The sequence below is a fragment of the Canis lupus genome, chromosome 11, assembly GCF_011100685.1.
Source record: "Canis lupus familiaris isolate Mischka breed German Shepherd chromosome 11, alternate assembly UU_Cfam_GSD_1.0, whole genome shotgun sequence".
Taxonomy (NCBI): Eukaryota; Metazoa; Chordata; class Mammalia; order Carnivora; family Canidae; genus Canis; species Canis lupus.
Window position 1 is genome coordinate 55,691,657 of NC_049232.1, and position 27,391 is coordinate 55,719,047.

The 27,391-nt window shown below is 49.9% G+C and overlaps 1 protein-coding gene across 1 annotated transcript in view; it reads right to left on the reverse strand.

Moving 5' to 3' along the window:
- CORO2A (coronin 2A) overlaps positions 1–27,391 on the reverse strand; it is a 49,290-nt gene that overhangs the window by 11,407 nt on the left and 10,492 nt on the right. The window contains 2 exon segments of the mRNA XM_038552914.1: positions 1,377–1,493; positions 15,452–15,652. Of these exon segments, the coding sequence (XP_038408842.1) occupies positions 1,377–1,493; positions 15,452–15,652 (318 nt within the window).

The window sequence follows — 27,391 nt, forward strand, 5'->3', positions numbered from 1 at the left end:
AGTCCAGCACTTAACACGGTGGGCCTGGGTGGGGTTAGGCACTGCCACTCTTGATAGTTATATCCAATCCTCCTGACCCCCGGGCACCTGGGGAGGAAGCGGTGGCCAGAGATGAGGTAGCTAGGAATTTAATAAAGACCTTGAAGGGAGTCTTCAAAGCAGTCCTTGAAAAGGCAGGTATTCTAGGAGTGGGGACAGAGTCAGATATTGGCTACCCAACCACTGGAGACAAGGCCAATTCTCACATATGGGGCCTGACTGCCCCTTCTGTGAAGCCCCCTCCCCAGTCACTTTTTATGCTCCTCTTCATCCCCTATATGGAAACTGACACAAGTTCTCTGAGAATTTTCTACCGGCTTCTCCTGATGAATTGGTCTGTTTCCTTCAATCAGACAGTGAGGGTATGGCAATACATTCTATTTCCCTTTTTGCTTTGATGGCTAGGAAGCTCTGAGCTAAACCCGGAGCTCAGCACTTGCAACCCTTCACAATCAACGTACCGAGCATCATTTCTTCACTTCCTCCATCTGTGGCTGCTGCTATTTAGGGAAGTGGGATAGCTCAGTGGAAATATTATTGGGCCCTGGAATCAAGCCTTAGTCTGAAGCCTTGTTCCGCATCCTCAGCCTGTGTGACTTTGGGCAAACTGCTGTACCTCTCAGATCCTCAAGTTCTCCATAAGAAAAACATCTTACCTTGTGAGGTTGCCGGCAAGACAAGGTGAAATGGTATGTGTGGTGAGAGTCAGTGTCTTTTATTTTAAGCTGTGTCTTTTGTTTTAAGCCGACTCACTCCATTTTAGAGGTTGGCACAGAACATATTATAAATAAATAACACCAAATGTTATAGGGAGCAAGGATTATGACCCTGGTACAGAACAGGGGCTCAAAAAGTTGGTGTGGCTGAAGCTTTGGGGATGGTTGTGGTGCCCATATTCATATAAGGATCCCACTTCTATCCTTTTAAAGCTCCATTGTCTGTGAGGTAAAGTGTCACAATATTTTCACGTAACAACAACAACAAAAAAATGCTCCGTCCAGCATTTTAAAGTTCCCTCAAAAATGGGCTTTTCCAGTGGACTGCAAGTCTCATTGGATCCTCATTAAATGGTTGGGAGCTGTTATGCCCATTTTAGAGGTGGTGCGACTGCGGTCCAGAGAGAAGGTCTAAAGGGACAGTGCCCCAAGTCCCAGAGCCCAGAACTTTCCCCCCACAATCTCACTTAGCCTCTCCCTGCCACAGTGACCCCCACAGTGATCCCATGAAGGATCAGGGGGTCAGGAGCATCTGAACCAAATACAGACACCCTTCCACCTCCCCTGCCCCAACCCCACTCCGCTCGGGTAAGGGGAACCGCCTCATGCGCTGACACTCACTGTGGTATCTTCAGAACAGGAGGCGATCTCAAAATCATTAAAAGGATTCCACTTGATGTCTAAGACGTTCCCTTTGTGCCCGCAGACCTTTGGGTAGTGGGGGTCCAATTTTCCCGTCTGCAAAACAGTGCCCAGGAGTGTTGGGGAGAAGAGGGGGCTAATTCCGCTTAAGCATCTGGATGGTCACTCGGGCAGTCAGCAATCACTGGGTAGACAGGGAAATGTAAGGGACAGAATGGGGTGTGAATCTAGGCCCTGCCATTCTTCTCTGTGTGATGCTGGGGGAGTCACATCACTTCTCTGAGCCTCAGTGTCCTCCTCAGTAAGATGGAGGCAATCATAGGTATTTCACAGGGTTCATGTGAGGATCATAGGAGATGAAGTGTGGAAAGGGTCCAGCACAGTGCCTAGCACACAGTAGGCATTCAGTAAAAGGAGACTTCCCTTCAGACACTGCTGGTACAGCCACTGTGGAAAACACTCCGGCGGTTCCTTAAAAGGTGAAACATAGAGTTACCATGTGGCCTAGCTATCCCACCCCAGGCATATCCCCAAGGAAAATGAAAACACAGGCCTACAAAAAACTGGTATACCAGTGTTCGTAGCAGCATTATTCATAACAGCCAAAAGGTAGAAACAACCCAAATGTCCACCAGTGGAGGAATGGATATACAAAATGTGGTCTAGTCATACAATGGAATATTATTCAGCTAAAAAATGGAATGAAGAGCTCACACATGCCAAACCTGACAACACGATAAGTGAAAGAAGTTAGACATAAGAAGCCACACACGGCATGATCCCACATAAATGATGGACCAGATGTGGTTTCACTGTTTGAGCAAATTAATACATCTTCCGCTACTCTGTATTCAGAACCCTGACTAACACATATGAAAGCTCCAGAACAGGTAAATTCACAGAGATGGATTAGTGGTTGCCCAGGACCCTGGGGGGAGAGGGCGATAGGAAGTGACTGCTAATGGACATGCGTCCATGCACCGGGAGCCTGACGTGGGATTCGATCCCGGGTCTCCAGGATCGCGCCCTGGGCCAAAGGCAGGCGCTAAACCACTGCGCCACCCAGGGATCCCGGACATGCTGTTTCTTTGTGGGGTGATGAAATTATTTTGAAATCAGACAGTGGTGATGTTTGCACAAGCATGTGACTATATTAAAACCTACTGAATCATACATCTTATTTTTATTTTTTTAAAGATCTTATTTATTTATTTGACAGGGAGAGAGCGAGAGCACAAGTAGGGGGAGCAGCAGAGGGAGAGGGAGAGGCAAGCTCCCCACTGAGCAGAGAGCCCAATGTGGAGCTTGGTGTCAGGACCCTGAGATCATGACCTGACCGAAAGCAGACATGCTTACCTGGCTGAGCCACCCAGGTGCCCCTGAATCATACATTTTAAAATGGTGAATTTTATGGTATGTGAATGATATTTCAATTAAAAAGAAAGAAAGAGCATTTCCTTCCCTTCCTTCTTTGCCTGCTGAGAATTGCTGCGTGGGTGCTAGGAGGACATGTGTCCTGAGCAGAGACTTCCAGCTCCACACACAGGCCTGGATTTCCTGGGTCATGGGACCACTGCGCTGGTTCAGTCACAGCACCTGGAGCGGGCAGTGACTGGCACACTCATTTCACTGCATGGTTTAGCAGAACAGGCCTGAGGACCCAAAGCCAAATGGGCTTCATCCACATCCACCATCCGCCTTAGGTGCTGAAGCCCGCCCCCTGCCCCCAAATGCTCTGCAACCCAGTTTTCTATTTATGAGGAAGAGACAGCTGAAAAGAAAACTGGCCAATATCCATTTATTCAGCAAATCTGCACAACATAGTAGGCGACAGGTCTTATACAAGGTGGCAGGGGCACAGGATGTAGTACCTGACCTGGTAGGATCAATGTTTTCCAGGTTTTATCTTTCAAGAACAGAGTGGACTCAAGAACACCCATCGCCTCTCCTTCCCTCACCTCCCCAATTCTGCAGAAACCACTGACACCTTGCCCAACTGAGATTGAGCAAAGACAATGTGGTATCTCCAACCTAGCTTAATAAGGCTGCAAAACCACAGCTGCCATGGGAAGAGCCACAGGGCCCTCCGGCAAACTAGCAAATGCTGACACAGAGACCCTGGTTCATGGGGGTTTTATGAATGCATCTTATAGCTCTGCAAGCAGAGGCAGTGGTCCTGCGCTCCCCTTCAGAAATACTCTGCCCAGTTCAGCTCTTGCCTTTCGGGGAAAGGGTATTAGGCACCTTTGTCTGGATCCCATACTGGAGGGGAAACTCTATACAGGGCATTATTTGATAAGCTGGAACATGAAAGGTAGATTAAAGTATCGTCAGGTAGCCCCGATGGCCCAGCAGTTTGGTGCCACCTTTAGCCTGGGGTGTGATCCTGGAGACCCAGGATCGAGTCCCACATCAGGCTTGGAGCCTGCTTCTCCCTCTGCCTGTATCTCTGCCTCTCTCTCTCTCTGTGTCTGTCATGATTAAATAATAAAAATAAAAACCTTAAAAAAAATGAAGTATCATTGCAACATTAAACTTTGTGAAATTAACGTAACACGGTTTTATAAGAGAATATGCCTACTTTTAGGAAAGACTCAAGTATCTAGGGATAAAGTTCAAAGATATATGTCATGTATCTTCAGATGGTTCAGAAAAACAATTATACCCTCCCATGTACATTCAGACAGAGAAAAGGAAAGAATTTGGGTCATTTGTGCATGATGTGTGAGTTCCATTTGGGCTCGTCCACAAGGAAGAGAGGTGCATGCTCCCTGGCCCCCACAGCAGGTAGCACCTGGAGCCATGGCCCTGGAAGAAGAACATGCACCTACAGATTCTGGCCCAGGTCTCCACAGGACCACCCCTCCAGCCACCAAGCTCTCCCTAGCCCCCAGGCCATTCTGCACGATGTCGTGGGTGAGCTTTCAAAAACTAAAATTTGATCGTGTCGTGCACCTGCTCAAGTTTTGCAAGCTTTCTCCTCTCATGTGCAAAATGTGAATAATAATCTCTTCCTCGGGGCAGCCTGGGTGGCTGAGCGGTTAGCGCTGCCTTCAGCCCAGGGTCTGATCCTGGAGACCCAGGATCAAGTCCCACCTCAGGCTCCCTGCATGGAGCCTGCTTCTCCCTCTGCCTGTGTCTCTGCCTCTCTTTCTGTCTCTCTGTCTCTCTGTCTCTCATGAATAAATAATAAAATCTTAAAAATCTCTTCCTTGTAGGGCTATTATGAGGGTGAAGTGAAATATCATGCATAAAAAGCCAATCAGGGATGCCATACAGTAAGCGATCAAATAAGAACAGCTTTTGTTACGTGTTTGCGTGTGCGCGTGCATGCCCATGTGTATCAAAAACCAAGGGAAAAGACTAGAAGGAAATGCACCAAAATGCTATTCAGGGTTAATTTTCTGTGTTTGTTTTGGTTTTTAAAAAAATTTTCCAAACTTTATATAAAACGGTGTGGATTTTGCAATAAATCAGAGGTATTTAATACAGAACTCCAAACTTTCTGAAAAGATGGATCCTCTCAGGATTAGCCAAAAATGTGTTATAAAACTGCAGATCTTGGAGGCCTCTCAGAGGCCGGGAATGGTAAAGACACAGCAAAACTCTCTTCTCCTGACCCGGTGGTAGGCATCACCAATGGATTATAGTACTCTCATTGACCCAGCCTGGAGGGCCATGCTGAGGGCCACAGGGAACACCACGGGGTAGGGGTGGGGGGTGCTGAGGGTCCCAGGGAACACCGCGGGGTGGGGGGGTGCAGAGGGACCCAGGGAACACTACAGGGTGGGGGGTTGCTGAGGGTCCCAGGAAATACCATGGGGTAGGGGTGGGTGCAGAGGGACCCAGGGAACACCATGGGGTTGGGGGGGGGGTGCAGAGGGTCCCAGGGAACACCACAGGGTGGGGCTGGGTGGGGTGGGGTGCAGAGCAGGGCTGCAGCCCAGGGCTCTGGCTCCCAGGTGTGAGTCTGTGCTGTGCTTGGGCCCTGGGCTCTGAGTCAGTGTCCTGCCCACTTCTGCACACAGCCTTTCCTTTTCTCAGCCGTTTCCTGGGTCAAAGGGCATGGGCAGCGCTGGGTCTTTTGTCTAGCACACCCAACCACTCTCTGGCCCAGAGCCCTGCCCTAATTTTGGTCTGGAATTTTTCTGCAAAGATCCGATTGTCAGGCTGGCCTTGGGTGACAGGAGACGAGCTGCCCAGGAGCTGCATTCAGATGGGAGCGGAGACTCGCGTGAGCCACAGACCCAGGAGGGGCTTCAGGGCCGGGCACGGCTCAGATGGGCCAGCACTCCTCCCAGGCGGCCCAAAGCAGAGACCAGCCTCAGACAACTTCTCTTCCTTCTCAGAGAACGAGGGATGGCTGGCTTCCCACCCCCAGCCGGAGCCAGCAGACTGCTCTGCCTAACAGGGTTTGTGCTGAGATCCGACATTAATAGACATTATTAGCCAGTCTCATGGGCTATTGACTGAGCTGCTAAAAGCCCTGTCATGACAGGGACATTTATAATCAGGAGGCCACTCCCGCCTTTCAGTCCACTAGGCCAGCAGTTAGCCAGGGGACACTCGGGGGAGGAGGGGGGACAGACCTCAGCTGCTAGGGTGGGACAGCTGTGAGGCCACTGCCACAACCCCCAGCGCTCACAGGGGTGCAGCCGTTCCTACAAGAGTGTCGCAGCTTCCAGGGACCTTTCCAACGGCCCAGGGTGGACACGAGGGTGCAGGGGTGGTAGGCACAGGTGCAGGGAGGCTGCACGGTGCAGAAGAGGTTAGGTGGGCAGGCTGACTCTGGCTTCCTGGGGTTGAGTTCCTGCTGCGGCACTCACCACCCTGCGACCTTGGGCAAGTGACTTCAGCTCTCTATGCCTCATTTCCTCATCTACGAAATGGCAACCGTAGTAGGACTTCACAGGGTGTGGGTGATTACACGAGTTCCTACGACAGTGCCTGACAAATGGCAGACTCTCTGGAAATTCACCTGTGTAAGCTCATTAGAGCAAATTACAATGACCCGGTTTTATGGTCATTCAGAATGTTTTGGGGGTGGCCCAGGGATGTACTCAGTGTGAGGCCAAACTGTCCCACAGGGGACTCCCATCTCTCCCTACACAACTGACAGGCGACTGAGCCAGGGCGCCCTCTGTGAATAAAGTGATGCCTAGATGGTACTCCAATGAATGAAGTCGCACATTCTCATGCCTGTAAGGAACAGGTCTGCAAATGTTGCTCTTTAGGAACCATCATTTAAGGAATCCTTTCTGTGCCAGGCCTGTGCCAGGTGCTTTGCTCACATTATTTGATTTACCTCCCAACTACCCCAAGAAGAATCCATATTTACAGTGGGCAGTGGGGGAGCAGAGGGGTTGACAGTCGTGTGCTAAGGGCGGCCGAGCCTGGGGACCTGGGAATATCTCTCTCCTTTCACTGCCTGCTCTTGCCACAGTTATCATTGGCATCAGGCGCCACTTTCATGCAGGACTTCCCTGGAACTGGAAGAGACTTTCAAACAAAACAAAACAAAACAGAATGCAACATGCCATTCTGGCCCACACCCTGCATTTCTAGAAGGAGAATCTGAGTTTAAAGGGAATAAGTGTGGAAGGCTGAGTTTCAAAATGTGGTCTGGGACAGAGATGGAAGCCTGATGAGGAAGGCAGGATTTGTCTGCAGGCAGCAGGGACCTCTGGGAGGGGACAGAGCAGGGGAGGGACGTGGTCAGACACAGGCTTGAGAAACTCAGTCTGGGTCTCTGGTGGCTCTTCTGCAGGCTCCTGGAGGCCACAGTGTCGGCCTGGTCCCCTCCAACCTGGTCCACTCCCCAGGCGCATCCCCAGGGCTCTATCTCCCCTTACGTTCATCTCTCCCCAACCTCCACACCTCACAGCAAAGTCTACCCTGTGCACCCCCCAAGGGTGGTTCTGCTGCAGGCGGGGCCCCAGGCTCCAGGTGAGCCCAACTCCAGACCTTCCTGCCTTCCTGCAGTTGCTTCTTTTGTTCCCTGAGCACAGCCCTTATTGCCCAGGCTGCAGGAGCCTCCCTCCAAACAGGCCGGCCCTGGGTCACAGTGAGAAGAAGGAAGTTGCCTGCAGAGTCACCTAGCACCTGAGGCAGCCTGGCCCTTCCTTTTTTTTTTTTTTTTTTAAGATTTTATTTATTTATTATTCATGAGAGAAACAGAGAGGCAGAGACACACAGGCAGAGAGAGAAGCAGGCTCCCTGCAGGGAGCCCAATGTAGGACTCAATCCCAGGACCCCAGGATCACCACCAGAGCCAAAGGCAGACGCTCAACCACTGAGCCACCCAGGTGTCCCCAGCCTGGGCCTTCTGAGAACTTCCAGGGCACTGTGTGAGGCCAGGCACTTTCCGACACTGAGGCTCCTATATACATTCCATTAAATAATTAGCCAGCTTGTCCCTCCCTTCCTTCTGGGGGCACTAACTTATTGATACCTTTCTGTGCCTGGCTGGGATGTAATCCCTGGTAGCCCACAGGGAACCCCTCTAAACCAGAGCCCAAACCAAGAAGCCAAAAGCAGGTCAGTGAAACAAGAGCGAGGCCCCATGGCCACACCCAGGTCCGGGCCACATTCTGGTCTTCACCCTCAGGGCTCAGGATCCTTTGGAAAGTCGTCTCCCTGAGCCTCAGCAGCCTCACCTGCAGGATGGGGAAATCCTTCCTACAGAAGGGGCTAAGGAAGGCATGGCATAAGCACCTTCCCAGGTTGCCACACGAGAAAGGGCCCTGCAGGCCTGTCTGCTGGGAAGTGGCCCACTGCAGTGCACCGTGGGGGTTACACAAGAAAATATCAACCAAATGCAATGCGTGCTCCTTTCTGGACCCCGATGCAAAAGAACCAAGTATAAAGAGGCATTTATGACGCAATCAGAGATATTTCCACCTGCATTTGGTGGGAAACAGGTGACACAGAAGCTACTGCCAGTGTTGCCATCCTGGCCTTGCGGTTGTATCAGAAAATGTCCCAAGTTTTTAGAATTGCACGCTGAAGTTTATGGGGGTAAAAAGACAAAATGTCCAGGATTTGCTTTAAAATATTTTAGGAAGGGATGCCTGGGTGGCTCAGTCTGTTGAGCACCTGACTCTTGATTTCAGGTGGTGATCCTAGGGTCATGGGATCATGGGATCGAGCCCCAGGAGCCCCATGTCCTGCTCCGCGTGGCATCTGCTTTTGAGATTCTCTCCTCTCCCTCTGCCCCTCCCCACCTGCTATCACATGCTATAAATAAATAAATAAATAAATAAATAAATAAATAAATAAATAAATAAAATCTTTTAAAAATACTTCAGAGGGCAAAAAAAGGATGAATGAGGCAAGAGTGGCAAAGCCTTGGAAATTCTAGAATCTGGGTATAAAAAGAGTTCAGAGTATTGTTTTTATCTGCTTTTGTGTTTGAAATCCTTTTATTAATTACAAAAACAACAACAACAACAACAACAACAAAAAAACAGATTAGAGCCCCGCTACTGAAAACGCAGTTTGCAAACCAGCAGCATCAGCATCACCTGGGACTAGGAATGCCAGAAATTGATGAATAAAAATACAGGATGTGTGAATTTCAGATAAATGACAAATAATTTTTTCAGTGTAATACACTCCATGCAATATTTTACTTATACTAAAAAATAGCTTGGGTGTTTCTTATGAAACTAAACATGTAAAACTCCTTTAGGATTCAGTGATTTGCACTCATGGGCATTTACCCAGAGAAACGGAGACTTACTTCCGTTCACACAGAAACTTATACGTAAATGTGTATAGCAGCTTTATTCTTAACAGCCCCAAACTGGAAACTATCACGTTTTGGCTTTCAGTGGGTGACCGGTTAAACGGATGGTGTGCCTCCAAACCACACAATACTACTCAGCGATAATAAAACAAGAATGAGCTATTGATCCACACCAACAAGCTGGATAGATTTCCAGGGAGTTATGCTGAGTGACAAAAGTCAAGCCCCAAAGGTTACATGCTGTATGGTTCCATTTATGTGACATTCTTAAAATGGCACAAGGATAGGGGCCCCTGGGTGGCTCAGTGGGTTAAGCCTCTGCCTTTGGCTCAGGTCATGATCTCAGGGTTCTGGGATCGAGTCCCGCATGGGGCTCCTTGCTCAGCAGGGAACCTGCTTCTTCCTCTCCCTCTGTTACTTCTCCTGCTGTGTGCATGCTCTCTCTCGCTCTCTCTCTCTCCCTGTCAAATAAATGAATAAAATCTTTTTTAAAAAATGGCACAAGGATAGAAAAAGAGAGATTAGTGGTTGTCAGGGGTTATGGAGAGGGTGGAGGTGGAGGGAAATGGCTAGAGCAGCACGAGGGATCTTTGGGGTGGTGGCAATGTTCTGCATCTAGACTGAACCTATGCCAATATCCTGGTTTTGGTCCTGTACCCTAGTCATGCAAGATGTTACCGCTGGGGGGAACTGGGTGAAGGGTACACAGAATCTCTGTGTGTTATTTCTTACAATTTACAATTGCATGTGAATCTACAATGATCTCAAAACAAAAAAGTTTCATGACAAAGAAAAACTAAGCGAAAAAAGTTATTTGGTGCTTATTTGATATTCAGGTTTAACTGGGCATCCTGTTTTATCCGGCAACTCTGGAGCTTGTTGCAATGCAAGCTCCGCAGCCCCACTTCTGACCCACTGAGTCAGAATCTGTGTTCTGACACTCAGGTGTGAGCTCTGATTAGTGGCTTCCAGCTCCAGTTGTGCTTGGATTTGTGGGAGTCTGTGGTGGTAGCAATTAACAGGTGCCCTTGAGCTGTTTATGATATTTCAAAAAGCCCAAAGAGAATCACACATTTTACCTAGGATCAGGCTGTACAGTGTGACTGTGCAGGCTTCCCACTGGACTCAGAATATTCCGAGTCAGGACTGACCTTCAAGACTTTTCCAGTCCCAGCCCTGCCCCCTCTTCTGACCTTACCTCCCATGTCTCTTGCCCTGATGACAATTTGTACCAATTTGTGTTTCAAACACACCAAACCCAGGGCCCACACTGAAGCCATTCTCACCTCAGGGCCTTTGCAGTTGCTATTACACTCTGCCTCTAGAGCTTCAAGGGGATCTCTGCTCAAATGTTGCCTCCTCAGGAAGGCCTCCTCTGATCATCCTGTCTTTCTAAACTAAGTCCACTCTCCCCACCCACGTCCATACTCCATCATATCAAAGCAACTTATTTTCTTAAATCATTTGTTAGTAACTATTTATACTTGGTAGTTGATTGAGTTAGAAACTGTGACAGTTCTGAAAGAGGCTGAGTAATACAAATCTGAAAAATACATTAATTATTTAATTAATTAAGAATACTGTCTGTTCAGTGGATAGAATCTTTTAAATGCAACCTAAAGCTTGGGAGAAACAAAAAGCCAAATGGGTCATCTCTAGGGGACCTTTGAGCTCTGACCCTCAAGTCTTTTCATAAATCCCATTTTGCATTTGTCCCTCCCCAACCTGAAAAAATTCAGCTTTAGAATAGTTTATACATCTTACCCTGGCATTCAAGGCCCTTCTCATCTGGCCCCAATCCATTTCCCCAGAGAATTTCCCTTCCTTCCCCCCTTCAACACAGAGTGTTCATCTGTTCTGGCCAGATTGTTCTCTGCACTACTGCCTGCGCATATGTACAGTCTCACCTGCAGGCTTTGCTGGTGCCATTCCCTTTGCCAATGATGCTCTCCTTATTCATGTGAATGAACAATCATTGGGTATTTTGTTCAGTCAATGAAAATTTATGAGCACCAATTACATGCCCAAAATGTTATCTATATACAGGTAAATAAAGTACCGGTTTTCTTCCCCACCCCCAACTATTCCAAGTACATTGGAAGGTACTAGCAGAGTGGCTCAGTGGTTGAATGTCTACCTTTGGCTCAGGTCGTGATCCTGGGGTCCTGGGATCAAGTTCTGCATCGGGCTCCCCACGGGGAGCCTGCTTCTCTCTCTGCCTACATCTCTGCCTCTCTCTGTGTGTTTCTCATGAATAAATAAATAAAATCTTTAAGAAAAAACAAAAAAGAGGTACTAGCAGAAGAACATAAATAACTCTAATGCAAAGTAATTAGGGTATGGATGGTATCCTAAAAAAGGAATATGCTGTGGAATATATCCTAAAAAGGAGAATATTGTGGAGATTTGGGAGAGGGAGAAAGGCTATTCATGAACATGGTACAGATTTCCATTTTCTTAGGTCATCTTTAACATTGGTCTTTCAATAATGCTCTGTAATTTTCTCCTTTCAAGCCTTGTTTATTCCTATATCTCCAATCTTGTTATTCCACTGCAAAATGTTTACATATTCTAGTGTTAGGTATATAAAAATGCAATTGATTTTTGTATTCTGATTTTTTTTTTATCCAGCCACCTTTCAAAGTCCCTTATTATTTTTGTAATAACTTGACCACATGTTCTTTTGGGCTTCTATGTAGGCAATCATATCTATAAATAAGAGTGGTTTTATGCCTTCCTTTTCAATCCTTACACCTTTAACTTATTTTTCAGCCCTATGGTACAGTCCATGACCTTGAATTCATTACTGATTTTGAAGGGCTGTTTCTAACATTCCATCTTTATGAATGTTTGCACCATATTAACAAAGAGATCAAATATCACCAATATTACCAATAATGGGACAAAGTGACAATATGTGTCACATGATATAATGAGCTGAAGGTACAACATCATTTGTTTAACATTCTTGCCCAAAACGTATAATATGCACCTAATCATGAGAAAAAAATAAAAAATCCAAATTTTAAAATGTTCTACAAAATATTTTTTCTTTACCCACTTAAAAAACGTCCGTATCATGAAATAGACTAGGAGATTTGACAACTAAATATAATGAATGATCTGGAGTTGGATTCTGGATCAGAAAGAAAATTTCAGCACATACACATATGGAGAGAAAGACATACAAGATATAAAAAGAAAATCTAGCAGAATGTTAACAATGGGTGAATCTAAATAAAAGGTTTTAAAACTTCTGTTTCTTAGGTTAGTGAAATTCTTTTTTCTGAGTTTGCTAAGAATCTGTATCATGAATGGGTATTGAGCTTTATCAAATGCTTTTTCCTGTATTAACAAAGATGACCATATGGTTTTCTCCTTTCATTTGTTACTATAATGATTTACATTTATAGATTTATTAATATTAGGTTCTCTTGAATTTCTGGAATAAATCCAACTTGGTTAGAATATATCTTTTTTAAAAAATTCACTGCTAGATTCAGTTTGCTAGCCATTTTGTATACATCTTGAGACTGTCATTTTCCTTTCTTGCTCTGTCCTCATCTGGTTTTGCAATCAAGGTTACACTGGCTTTTAGAATGAGGAGGGGAACAGTCCCTCTTTTCTTATTCTCTAGAAATGTTTGCAAAAGACTGAAATAATCAGTTCCTTGGAAGTTATATAGAAACTGCCTGTAAAACCACATAAACGTTGCATCATCTTTATATGTGTTTGTATGAAATGTGGCATATAAAAAAAGGGCATAAAATGTAAGTGTTTGGCTAAATGAATTGCTGGAAAATAAATTACCCATATATCTGCCACCCTCTCAGGTTAAGACATGAACTATTACCAACACAAAGGAGACCCCCCCCCCCCCACCATGGGACACTTTCCAATCATAACTTCTCCCCCTCCCTCAGGGGGCGATAATCATCCCGGTTCTCCTGGTAGTCCCTCACTTGCTCTTCCTTAAAATTTTTCTACTTATTTATACATCCCTTAAGGTAGAGCTCAATGTAGTCTGTATCTATCTTTAGGTGAATGGAGTGAGACAGTTTGTCATTTGTTTGGTATCTTTCCCTCAAAATTGTCATTAAGACTCATCCATGTTAGGGCGCCTGGGTGTGCAGTTGGTTGAGCATCTGACTTTTGGTTTCTGCTCAGGTCATGATCTCAGCATCATGAGATCAAGCCCCACATGGGGCTCCACACTCAGCAGGGAGTCTGCTTGAAATTCTCTCTCCCTCTCCCTCTGCCCCTCCCCTTTCTCTCGCTCTCTCTCAAATAAATAAATACATCTTTAAAAAAAGAGTCATCCGTGTTGTGGTATGTATGTATATATACTTTGTTCCTTTTCATGGTTATATATATTCCATAGTATGGACATATCATAATTGATTTATATAATTCTTGGACATTTGAGTTTTTGCAGTTTTATGACAATATGAACAACACTCCTATGCACATTGTTGTATTTGTGTTCTGGTGCACATAAACACATTGCATTGCGTGGACTATACCTAGTAGTGGGATCTCTGGGTCATGGGGTATGTGTATGTTCCTCTAAACTGTCACAGTTTGTTCCAAAACACGTGAGGCAGTTTACCTCATCACCAGAAGTGCCTGAGAGTTTACATTGCTCTGTATCCTCACCACCACTTACTATGGTTAGATCTTTCCATTTTTGCCAATCTGGTGGTTGTGGTGCTATCTTATTGCAGTCTACTGCTGAGATACTCCTTTATTCATTCATTCATTCATTCATTCATTCATTTATTTATTTATTTATTTATTTATTTATGATAGTCACACAGAGAGAGAGAGAGGCAGAGACATAGGCAGAGGGAGAAGCAGGCTCCATGCCCTGGGAGCCCTACGTGGGATTCGATCCCGGGTCTCCAGGATCGCACCCTGGGCCAAAGGCAGGCGCCAAACTGCTGCACCACCCAGGATCCCCTGCTGAGATACTCCTGAATGAGAGCTTAAAATTTAGCTTTTGCTATTGCTTTCTTTCTTTTTTTTTTTTTTTTTAATTTTTATTTATTTATGATAGAGAGAGAGAGAGAGAGGCAGAGACATAGGCAGGCTCCATGCACCAGGAGCCCGACGTGGGATTCGATCCCGGGTCTCCAGGATCGCGCCCTGGGCCAAAGGCAGGCGCCAAACCGCTGCGCCACCCAGGGATCCCTTGCTATTGCTTTCTAATTCAATTCCATTTGGATAGGAAACCTAGTCTCTGAGATTCCATTTTGTATTATGATCTTAACTTCTGAAGTCCTTTGTTGGAGCAGCAGGGGGGGTGGGGCATGGCTAAGTAGGCTGTTTGTTGTTTCAGCTGACTCTTATTCATGGGAGCTCACATGCCTGGTGATCTCAGATTATGAATTTCCCCGATCTTACTCTGCGGGAGTCCTGTCCACATGGGGGATGCTTTCCTCTGGAGAAACTTCCCATCTGCCTCTGCTAAGAACCAGAGGTGCTACCAGCTGGGATCCCTTGAGCCCCTTTGGAGGTTCTGCTTTGAGCCAACTCAGGCTTGGTATCCTGAAAAGGTCTGCTCTTAGGTTAAGCTATATGAAACTACCACTTTTGGGTTAAAAAACTTTTTTTTTTTTTTTTTTAAGATTTATTTCTCTGACAGAGAAAGAGGGCACAAGCAGGGGGAACAGCAAAGGGAGACAGAGAAGCAGACTCCCCGGCCCTGAGCAGGGAGCCTGAAGTAGGGCTTGATCCCAGGACCCTGGGATCATGACCTGAGCCGAAGGCAGATGCTTAACTGACTGAGCCACGCAGGCGCCCCCAAAACTGTTAAATATCAGCAAATGCATATGGTCTAACCTATACTGTTAACATCTGCCTGCAGGACAAGTTGCTTCCTTCTGCTTGCTCACTGCTTCCGTCTCCCCAGTTAGATTTTTGACTCCAGATTTGTTTCTTTTTGTTGGGGCGGGCAGGTCGCTTTGGTGATGTCCCCAATGCCTTGCGAGCCCAGCAATGCATTACCAATTATATTTTATTCAGGAGTGAGTTATTTTGCAGTGGGATGGAGGGGAGGTCTTAGGAGTAGCTAGGCAACTGCTAGAAGCAGAAATCCCAGGATAGGTATTTGTTTTTTCCCAATGAGGAAACCAAGGCTCAAAGAAGTGAAAGGACTCAGGTCACATGGCTGGTAAGAGACAGGGATGGGATGTGAAGCCACATGTGAGACCAGACACCCAGGCTGCTTCTACTCCCCCTCTTTCTGGCGTGGCCTCCAGAGGGCTGTTTGGGGTGTTGAGGCTCAGCAGGGGCATGAACTCCTTACCTGATGCAGGGGAATGACGAAGAAGGCCCCCCCGCAGGAGCACTCAGTCACCACTGCAATGAAATAGGGGTTCACAGCGCAGAAGTGATTGTCCTGGACGCTGTGGGTGATGGGCACCGAGTCGTAGCAGTTCTCCTTGCTGGCTGGTTTGCCAAAGACGTGGCGGAACTTGGAGCTCCGGTACTGGGGATGCCATGACATCTGCGGGGAACAAACAGGACAAGAGGGGCATGAGATTCCCTGGCATGATAGCGGGACCCTCGGGGAGTTCACCTTGAGGGGGCAGGACCAGGGCAGCGGTCGGTTCTATATGCATGGTGCACTATCAAGGACACCCCAACAAACAGGCTGTAATTGTGGCTCCTTCTATGGATCTGGCGAGAGAGTGCAGGATCATCACTGACCTGTTTTCTTGTCATCCCTTCAAGTATTCAACACAAAAGGCACAAACACTAGAGAGAAAAACTCACATCTCCTCCCTATCTGCCCACCCCACTCAGCCCAGCTATGTGGGTCACATTGTGTCCTCTGGAGCCAGCCTGTCTGGCTGGGCTCCAGTTCCAGCTCTGCCTCAAGTGACTGGGTGGGCAAGTGACTTAAGTTCTGAAGCCTCAGTTTTCTCATCTGTAAAATGGGGATCACAAAATCTTCTGTTTCATAGACTTGTCATGAGGACTAAATTATAGGTCCCTTGATCTACAGTCATAATTACTACCACTATTATTATCCAGGCATCTCGAGCTTCCCTAGCTCCTTATTCAGCCCAGTGCCTGGCACTAGGGGTTTGGAGAGCATAAGCATGAGCCCAGCCTTACAGGAGTGAAGAATCCTATGAGTGAGGCCACTAGGGGAAGGTGGGCCCCTGGCACCCAGTGTATTATAGATAATAATAAAGGTTTGTACATGGCAGTCGGGGAGGGCTTCCCAGAGGAAGTGACATGTGAGCTATAATTGGAAGGATGAGTAGGAATTGGCCATGTTGGCAGGACAAAGGTAAGATGGGGGGAAGATGTTCCAGGCAGATGGAACAGCCTGAACAAAGGCCCTGAGAGAGAAGCAAATGTGGAATGTTTGGGAAATTACATGTGATTTAGTTAGATTAGCAAGAAGATGTTAAAAAGAAAAAATATATATATATGTATATATATATATACCCATACAGTTATGTAAATGCGATGATGTGAGTGAAGAGAACACAAGCTGGAGGGAAGGCAGGGCTAGATCATAAATGGTAGAAGAGGGTCTTCACCCTATGATTGGTCAAACACATGATACCATGTGGCTTCTCAGCCCTGTTGCTGCCCAGGTCAAACCCTGATCCTGGCCTCTGACCCTATCGGGCCTGCCCATCCATGCTCCTCATCTAGGCCAGAGAGATCTTCTGGACACCAAGCCTGGCTGTATTCTTCACCCCACCCCCAAACACACACCTGAGATCACCCTTGGGACACTCTTGATTCACTGCTGCCCTGTAGGAGCAAGGGCAAACCCAGCCTGGATTCAAGGCCTTCCAGTGGGGTCCCCCCCACTAATATTCCAAGATTCACCTTTTCTTGCTCATCTTTTAAAATGTACTTTCCAGGGGATCCCTGGGTGGCGCAGCGGTTTGGCGCCTGCCTTTGGCCCAGGGCGCGATCCTGGAGACCCGGGATCGAGTCCCACGTCGGGCTCCCGGTGCATGGAGCCTGCTTCTCCCTCTGCCTGTGTCTCTGCCTCCCTCTCCCTCTGTCTCTCATGAATGAATGAATAAATAAATAAATAAAAGCTTTTAAAAAAATAAATAAATAAATAAAATGTACTTTCCAGATCAAGAAGCTTCTAGCTTCTCTGGTACCTGCTCTTGCATTTCCAGTCCTCTGGGCCTTCGCCCTTGCCTTCCCCTCTGCTTGGCCTGCCCTTTCCAGCCCCGTAATCCCTGCATCTATCTCCACAAGCACAAACCCTCCCTTCTCCAGCTCCCAGGCCCCTCCTCCAGAGTCTTTCCTGACACTTCAAGTAGCAGAGCTCTCTCCTCTCCTCCCTCTGCCCTCACCAGCCTGTCCCCTCCCTGCCCTCAGGCCTCTGACCCAGCTGGTGCCTCTGATTCCCGAGTCTGGTCAGGAACCTGCTTGCAGCTTCCTCAGAGAAAGGCCTGGGGCTCTGCTGTGGAAGTGCCTGGCACAGAGCTCTGCCCACCCCAGACCCTAGGAATTTCCCAAGGGCAGGCATGTTGGGCTGGGCACCCACAGTGTCAGGATAAAGAGGGCACTTGCTTTGTGCTCAGTTCAAAGTCACAAGATTAGACTGTTGACCTCAAGAGGTCACAGTGATCGGGGTCCGACCCAGGAGCCAAACCCTCTACAAGAAACCCACCAGCCTCCTGGGACAGGTCTGTCCCATGAAGCTCAGATGTTTCAATTCACCTTTTGGGAGCTGCATTTGCCAGAGCTACAGGAAGTGGCACAAATGTAGGGACAGACTGACTAATTAATGTCCGTCTGATCCCAGAAAGGATATAAGAAGCCTTACAGAAATGGAGAGCACACAAGATAGAAGCAAATGGGAAAGCCATGGTGAGGAAATGGGGTCAGAGAGAAAATGCAGGAACAAAGAGATCGTCTGATATTCCAGGGGGTGGGGGGACTAAGCTACTGAATGTGTGCTGTCAGGCCCTCCACACAGTGGAGGTGCACCTAGACTTGGGTCTGAGCTTCCTAGTGGCCAGTTCAATAAGGGAAACAGAATCACAAAGGGGATTTAGTCGTTGTGTGTAAGATACAAGCTCTCACTTGCTAGGGAGCTGCCCATCTTTTCTTTACTCTGGGTCCTGAGGGAAATGGGTCTGGGGGCGGGGGTCTTAGAAAAAAAAAACAGTAAAGACCAAGAGGTCCTAGGGTCTTGGTAATTAGATGGCAGGTGAGGAGCTGCCTTGGGCTGGGGCTGAGGTAGGAAAGGAGGGGGCAAGTCAGCAGGCTCAGCCCCAGGGCCCCCCAGCTCTGCCTCACTTTCAGCAGCGGCAATGGTGTGGGGGGGCACCTGTCTGTGGGCAGTGGTGATGCCCATCAGACATTCCATGGCTCCCCTCATGTTCCAGCCTCCTTGCCTTTGGGCAACCCCAGTACGAGCTCTAGCCAAAGGATCAGGGGCAGCTGCGATGTGTGCCCCTTCCGGGCTGAAGCATGTAAGCCCTGCCTGTGACCCTCCAGAACTCTCATCCGTGGCCAAAGGGATGAGAAGGCCACGTGTTCTGGATGATGGGGCTTGCATCATCCCGGGCCTCCAAGAGATGGTGTGGAACAGAGGACCTCCCCTCCCGACACGATGGACAGGGAAGTAAACTTGCAGAGCGAACCGCTGAGCAAGTGGGGCTGTTTGTCACAGAGGATAGCCTATCCATCCTGACTGACGCACTGCCCGGTGCAGCCGCAACCGGCAGACGGGCAATGGCTGGAGCACAGGAGCGTGCGGGCGAGTGGGCAGGGGGGCAGGACCCAGACCAACCGGGAGCCGGGTGCAAGAACTTCAAACGCTGAGGGCAACAGGGAGCTGTTGCAGGGATTAAAACCGAGCTCACTTTTATTTTTTATTTTTTTAAAGATTTATTTATTTTTATTTATGATAGTCACAGAGAGAGAGAGAGAAAAAGAGGCAGAGACACAGGCGGAGGGAGAAGCAGGCTCCATGCCGGGAGCCCGACGTGGGACTCGATCCCGGGACTCCAGGATCGCGCCCCGGGCCAAAGGCAGGCACTAAACCGCCGAGCCACCCCGAGCTCACTTTTAGGTGGAGTCCCTTGATTGCCAAGAGCAAGACTGCACAGAACAGGTGAGAGGTGAGAATCACCTGGGGGAAGGAGGGCAGAGGGGAGAGAGGAGGGGGGACGAGGCAGTGAGACGCCAAGGAGGGGGAAAAGCCAGCGTCCGTGTCAAGTGCCGTGGGCCGTGGGGTAAGAGGGCAGGTCGTGGCTGCAGAGACCAGCATGACCCGAGCAGCATCAACACTCCTGGCCACTCCGGCCACCCCCCGTGCTTTCTCCCTTCACGGCCTGGGGCCTGACCCCACACCTGATGGGTGGCTCTCAGCCCGGGGTCAGGGTCAGGAGGCCCCCGGAGGCCTGGTCGGTGACTCCTTCAGCTCAGTCACTCCACGCCAATAACAGCTCACAGTTTTGGGGGGCTCGCTATGTGCCAGGTGCCCTTGTCAGTGCTTGCCCTGTATCAACTTACCAGGTGGGGGCTACTTTGCTCCGTTACAGATGGGGGGCTTGAGGCGGAGAAGCGAAGCTACCCACCCGAGGTCACACAGCCAGTGAGATGTGGGGCTGTGGAGCTGGGGGCCGAGCCCAGCCCTGCCTCGAGAGCCTCCAGCTCCAGGTTCTCTCAGGTGACAACCATGGTGAAGCCTCGTTCACACCCAGCACACGCTCCATCTCACCTTAGCCCTAAAGGGAGGGAGGCATCATGACCACTACACCCCTACTTTACAGAAAAGCAAAACGAGGCTCAGGAAACGAAGTGGACACCTTCCAGAGAGAGGGCTGTCTGGAGCGCCTGGGAGGCTCAGTCAATGAAGTGTCTCTTTGGCTCAGGTCATGATCTCAGGGTTTTGGGATCAAGTCCCACATTGGGCTCCCTGATTAGTGGGGAGTCTGCTTTTCCCTCTGCCCCTCCCCCTGCTTGTGCTCTCTCTCTCTCTCTCTCTCTCTCTCTCTCTCTCTCAAGTAATATATATAAAGAAAGAGGGTGGAGGCTGTTGGCCTCCACTGATGAGGCCAACAGTTGCATAAAAGTGACAGAAAACGAAAACTGTCTCAGTGACCTTCTGTCCTCTTGCCCCCAACTCCACTCCTAACTCGGCCCCACCCTACCCTGCCCTAGCATCTTATCTCCCCTGCCAAAGTTCTTCCAGACCTGTTGCTGAGGAAGCAAATTTACAGGAGTGGGGAATAGGGCCAAGCCAGGCAGGCCTTTTCTCCCTCTGTACGTGGTAAAGGAATATGCACACATATATGTGGGTGAAGTTTGTGCAAATGTTGTGTGCACTCTGTGTGCAAGTCTGTGCATGAGCACTGCAATCATCATCTGGGCCCGTGTACTCCTGTGGGTGTGCACGCACCCCTGTGTGCATCTGTGCGTGCACGTGTGTATCCGTGCATGCATGAGCTTAAGGAGTCAGCGTTTCAGAGAACAGGAGCTTTGTTTCTCCCACAAGCAGGCACTTGCCTGGAACTTCACACTGCAATGGGGCCTTGGCATGGTGAGGGCCCTCGCCCATGGGCTGGGCCAGAACGGCCGATCTGGGCCAGGTTTATCCCACGCCAGCAGTCGTATCCTGCCCCGTGCCATCCAGCTGGGCCCACATCAAAGTCACAGCATGCCTTCTGAGGCGTGGCAGGTCAGCCCGCTGGGGCACGAAGTAGGGGGTGGCATGGCTTCTATGGCTGCTCTCCCATGCGTGTTTAGTGGGCCTGATGCCATGGGATTAGGCTTTGTGGGCTGCAAGCTCCCCACCCTCCCCAAAGATTTAGTCATCTCTGGGTTTAATGTCGCACTGAGTTTATTTCTTAATGCCTGACCGTAGAATGGCTGTCCCATCCCTTCTAGCTCCCCTGCCGGGTAGGTGGAGATTGTTGTTGTCGCATGTGATGAGGGCAAAACTGAGATGCCAGGGAAGTGACTTGACCAAGACCATATTAACAGGAGCAAGGGAGGTGGGGAGCAGAAGCCATGGGTTGACCTGGAGGCCCCTCTTCCTGCTATGTGTTTCTCTCTGGGGTGTGTGTGTGTGTGTGTGTGTGTGTGTGTGTGTGTCTGAGGGAGAGAAAGAGAGATACACACAGACACAGAGACTTTCCTGCATGCCCCCAAAGCCTGTCTTCCAGCCCAGCCCTTCATCATTGCAGGACAAGGTTTAGCTGTGGGGTGAATGAAAACCAAACCCAAACTGGGTGTGGTATAAACCAGCATAAAGATTATTCATTAATTGCCTGTTCCTGGCCTCAGGGGAAGCATGACATTACCTAATTTGGTATGAGACGTCAGGGATGGGTAGGGGTCTGGTGCTGCGGGCTACTATCGTCCCTTTGTGAGTCTGTAGTTCCTCATCTAATACTGGCTGTTATATTTTATTTGTTCTCTTAAAACCTGACCTCGTGGCCAGTGAACTGCCCCCATACGTGCCTCGGGAGAAGGTCTACACCTCCTCACTTTGGTCAATGCAGTTAATAGAAGGGAATCAGAACCACAGTTTCCTAAGCTTAAGACATGAAAAAAGACTACCATACAAGTAAAGAACACTCCGAAGGCGAAGGCGAACCACAAAGAGGAGGAGTTAACATGACAAACACCTAATTATGGGTGGGTCCCTCACCTTGACTCCAGTCCTTGACCAACTATTATCCATCTTAGCGCTTATCCTGATCCTGATCTTGGGCTTCAAACTTGACAGGAAAGTTTCTTTCTCTTTCGTCCTGAATCCTTACCAGGACCTCTGATACGCCCCAGAAGGAGGCAGCTATCTGGCTCAGAAAGCAAAGCCCAAGTGAGGTCCAGGCCTCCTGCTGTCAAGACACAGGTCTCTGCTTAACTAGCCATTCCCATGGAGGCTTCCTTTCTCACCAGGCAGAAAGAAGGAACCACAGGTCTTAGCGACTTCCTGCTAGTGAGAATTTTATCCACAGTCCTTTCTGCTCAGGCGAGGCCAGGCCCTGGTTTACTTGCCACTTCTTGGCACTAAGTGACTATTTTTGCCCTCCACCGTGTCTGGAGTGACACGGTGATACGCAGGGACCTGGGCCTCAGGGTCTCACCCCACTGGCTTAGTTTGCTTCCCTCCTTCAAGAAGAAGCAAGATGAAGAGCAAGAAGAGGCCTCTTCACTCTCCACAGAAGCAGGGGACCATCTGTCCTGGTTTGCCTGGCATGTGGGAAGGGAAGTGGCGAGGGGGCAGGATTTCCAGGGCTAAAATAAAGTCCCAGACAAATAGGGCCAAGTTGGGCACCCCACCAACCACAGAGGTCTCCTGAAAACTGTTACCCGATTCACACACAACGATTCTAAGTCACTTGTAACCTTGACTCTGGCAACTTGCTCTAGAATTGACTTCCTAAAAAGCCTCACATCACGAACCAGAGCATAGAATGTTCCGAAACAGAAGAATACCAGGTTTGTAAAGGGAGGGGGATCTGGCTTAATTCAATCAGCAAGCTCCATCTGCTATGGGCTTAGTGCTTATCCTAGACCAGGCCCTGTGTTGGGACCCGGGTGCAGGGCCAGGGCAGGAGCAGTTCAGTCACTGCTATCCATGTGTTTACACCTCTCAGGGAAATGGCTGAGAACAGGACGGCAGGAGATGGCATGATCCCAGACCGCTGAAGCACAGACTGTGGGGCGCGACTCCAAACACCCATGAGAATCAGTTACATCAGATCACTGGGTGTGGGACCCCCGCCCCAGCTCAGTCTGACATGGGGCCCTGTGGCTTCTAAATCAAAGTCAGAATGAAGTAAAAGGAAATAAAATGTACAATGCAGCTCCTCCATCACATTAGCAACATTCCAACATTAGCAACATTCCAAGTGCTCAGTAGCTATTGGGTACCCAGCAGCCACATGTGGCTACTGGGTACCCAATTAACAGCATAATTACAGAGTATGTCCACCACACCTGTGTGACTTTGGGCAGGCTTTTTAAAGATTTTATTTATTTATTTGAGAGAGAGAGAAAGAGAGAGAAAGAGAGAGAGAGAGAGAGCATGAACAAGGAGGAGAGAGAGAGAAGCAGGCTCTCTGCTGAGCAGGGAGTCCAACATGGGGCTTGATCTCAGGACCCCCAGGATCATGACCTGAGCCTAAGGCAGATGCCCAACCGACTGGGCCACCCAAGCGCCCTTGGGCAGGTTACTTAATGTGTCTATTTCTTCACCAGAAAAATTGGGCATAGTAACAACTAACAGCTAACTAATGTATGAAGTATGCTCCATGTACTAACTCAATCCTCACAATAATCCCTAAAATACTATTATCACCTCCTTTTTACAGATGAGAAAACGGGGGCCCAGAGAGGTTAAGCAACTTGTTCAAAATCACCACTTGTAAGACAGGTGAGCTGGCATTTGAAGCCAAGCTGTTGAGTCCTGGGTCTCTGCTCCCTCACGGAGCTGCCTGGACAATCAAATAAGATAATCCACACGGCATGTGGAATGATGCTGGGTGCACACTTATTTGCTGTTAAGATTGTCGTGGTCCCATCGTTTACAGGACGCTAAAATTTGATTTAGTATGTGTCAGGTATGTGTTGAGGGCCCAACATTTTGGAGGTCTGAGTAAAAATTCCAAATCAGGAAGTGCAAAGCAGCCCACTGGGCACAGAATTCTGACCCCTGGTGCTTACCACGTTGATGGAGGGAACAGACAAGCATCCATGAAACGCTAACCAATAATCCCTCTTGGTCAAGAAGAATCCGAAGGTTGTATGTGTGCATCTCTGTGGGGGGGCCCTTGGGGTAGAAGCTGGCTGCCTAGCTCAGCCCTGTGATGAGGGGACTGACGCTCTTGCAGGGCCAGGGTGTGAGTAGGTGTGGTGGTGGGCAAGACTGGGGAAGCCCTTTGGTTTCCTCTACTAGCACAGCCCAGGCAGGAGAGCAGGGACACAGCCTCAGGGCAACCCTCCCCCAGGCCTCCAATGCCCAGGCCATATCAGCAGTGGGGGCAGAGGCACCTGCAGCCAGCAAGTAAAAACAGCCCTGTCTCCAGGTTTTCTCTGCCGTGGGCCCTCTTCTCTGTCCCCATCTCCCTTCTTCCAGGTCTCCGGTCCTTCTGGTCTGGCACAGATGCCTCCCCGCAGGCCCACAGGAAATAGAGATTGAGTCAGAGACAAAGCCAAGAAATTCCTCTCTCCTCCTGATGAGATTAGGCCCAAGGGAGGGCCTCCTCCTGACATCTGATGCTGCCCAGAGCCAGGTCCCTGGCACCCAGGAGGGGCAGGGCACCTCCTGTGATAGACGGCCTGACCTCCCCTGCACCACGGCCCCCAACTGTTCTCTCCCCTTCCCTCAAGCCTTGCAAAGTCTGGGCAGCCTTTTCTCTGGGAGACTCCATTTCTCCCCCATCCCAGCCCAGAGCTCCTTTCCTGATCTCTCTCTGACACCATCATTTCCCTTAAGACTCACCACCCTAGGTCCCCTCTGTCCTCAGGGGCAAGCCCTCTGCGGGACTTGGGTTGTGGGGCCCGGCACTCCCCCGGCAGTCTCTCCTCTCCACAAACTCATCCTTTAGCCAAAGTGGTTTATCTGCTCTCCCCTCAAAGCATTGTTTTCCCAGGTGCGTCATCTTTGCTCATGCCCTCTTCTCTCTGCCTCCAAGCAAATCAGCAAACCAGGTAAGGACTTAGCTGGGCTCCTAGGATGCTCCTCTCCCTCCACCGTCCTGGACCCAAGAGAACCACCACCAGGGAGCCACCCCGGAGCACTCTCTAATCCTAGGAGGATGCCCAGGGCAAGGAAAGAGGAGAATCAGGATCAAATCCTGGACCTCCACTTGTCTCTGGGCCTCGCATCTGCATCTGTAAAAGGGTACCCTAATATCTGCCTCACAGAGGCTTGCCGAGGATTGAACAAGATAATGGCTGTAAAACACCTTGCAAGACTCTAGGACCAAGAAAGACCTCGGCCGTGGCTGCTTTCTTCCCCGCTCCGGTCCTGCTGCCCACGTTCCTGCCTGCTTCCCTCTGTCCATTCATCCAGCCACCCACCTATTGGACTGCCGGGTTCTCCCCTCTGCTGTGCCCACTCGTGTCAGATCCCACAGGCAGGTACCCAGGGGGAGACCCACCTGGCTCCTGGATTGGTTCCACTCACGCCACCTGAACCCCCTCTCTGGGCACCAGGAGGACCCCCACCCACCCCCGCCTGGGCCTGTCACTTTCATAGCAGACAAGCCTGCTGCTCAGGTGAGAGAGTCCTGATTCTGACACCAATTTGCTCCATGACCTTGGGCAAATCTCATCCCCCCTCAGGTTTTCTCAGGCAGGTAATACTCTTACCTTGCCCAACTGTTAGGACGGTCCACTGAATGCTCTGCAGCCCACACGCACCAAAACCCGGAACCGTGAGGACGACACAGCTGTCTACCTATCGTCTGTCCCACTCCTCGGAGGGCTGGTGCCCTTGTGGCCTTGCTTCTCTGGAGACACAGAACACAGCTTCTTCCTGTTTATTCCCCTAAATTAGGCCCAGACTAACACTTTACAGAGATTTATTGCCCCACAATCTCCTTATCTCAGAGTTTCAAGAGACAAGGGTCACTGGGGACTTTCTAAAGCCACCACCTTGGAGAGGCTGAAAATCTGAGGTTCCACTTCCTCCTCACCAACCATTCCCCAGTAGAGCTTCTGAATTTGTCTTTGGACCGAGAGGGCCCCTGAGCCCTGGACAGGGAGAGTGCTTGGCTCAGCATTCCCCAGCGACCGGAAGCCCTACAGCTCCACTTCTGAGAATGGGCACCTGCGGGGGGGCCTGCACTCTGTCATCTGTGGGTCCCCACCTCTGGCCAGCAAGTCAGCTTCCACCTTGCCCTGTGGCGGGGAGCTTGGGCCCAGAGTGCCTTCAACCTGCATTACTGGGGCCCTCCCAGAGCCCAGCCTGTGCTGGGCACTTATGGGGGACAGGCGAGGATGACGACCGTGGCCGGGGCTGCTGACCCTCAGGGGCTCAGGTTGATGGGAGAGGCGGACGTGTAACCAGCGAGCTCAGTTCAGGGCGAAGGGGACTGAACAGGCTGCAGCAGGAAGGTGGAAATCCTGGGAGTGGGTGAGAGCCTTGGGGCAGGTCTGCTTGAGGCCAGCCTGCAAGGTGAGGTGAAGGGAGGCCCTGCAGGTGGAAGGGGGGTATGGTGGAGGGAGAGGGAGTGAGACACATCCAGGGAACCACGAGGGTCGGGTCTGGCCGGGGCCTGGGCTAGTGCAAGGTTGCCGTGGGGGCCCTGCAGGCTAGGTGCCAGCCCGGGCTCTGATGCTAGCTCAGGACTCGGCTCTTGAGACCACGGGAAGATGTCAAAGTGTGTAACCTGAGGTGTGGCCAGGTGAGGGCTGCCGCAAGGTGGCCCCGGCTATTGGGTACTTAGAATGCTTGGCCAGAGAAAATGTTTTCTTTCCTCAACTTTGGGCTTGTATCCAAGGAAGAACTAGGGGGGCGAAGTGGGTTCTGTTCTGTGCCCATTCCAGCTGGCTGGAGGGGGGAGCTGTGGGGCATGGTGAAGAGCTGGAGGAGGAAGATTCTGAGGCCTTCCTTGTCTGTGCTCAGGAGGAAAAGCGTGGGCCTGATGAGGGGGAGAGGGGCAGACCTGGGCTTTGCTGACCAGGAGCCAAGGGCTGACCTGTCTCCACAGGTCTCGGCAACTAGAGATAGCCGTGCAGCCGGAGGCCTGGCTCCTGGGCACATCTCAGCAGCTGGGGTTCCACACCAGAAAAGAGTTTCCTCTTTTCCCTCAACCCATCTCCCTGTGCTAAGAGTCCCCAGATGTGACTGAGGCCTGCCTGCCTGATTCCTGCCTGATTCCGGGCAGCCGGCATTCCCACTCCACCTCCCAGCTCAGCCCTGCACACCGGGGTGGGGGTGGGTGGGCTGGGGTGGGGGGCTCTGGGCAGCTCCTTCTTGCTTCTCCCTCCCCCGCTTAGGAACGTGGACACAATGCTCAGCCTTAATCAATGCTTTACCTAGTGGCTGCAACAGCGACCCCGGGGAGGACGGCGAGGCTACTGCCTCCCCATTTCCAGCCTCCCAGAGCTGCCCCCCCTTCCCACCCCGAATCATTTGTTCAGACTGGGCCTGTGGGCCAAGCAGGGCAGGAGGCCCAGCAGAGGCTGAGGAGTACAGGAAAGATGTCAGCGCTCCAGGCTGAAGAGGCCCTTCTGGCCCAAGCCTGAGCCTCTGCCAGGACTGGTGACAGTATCTCATTTACATTTT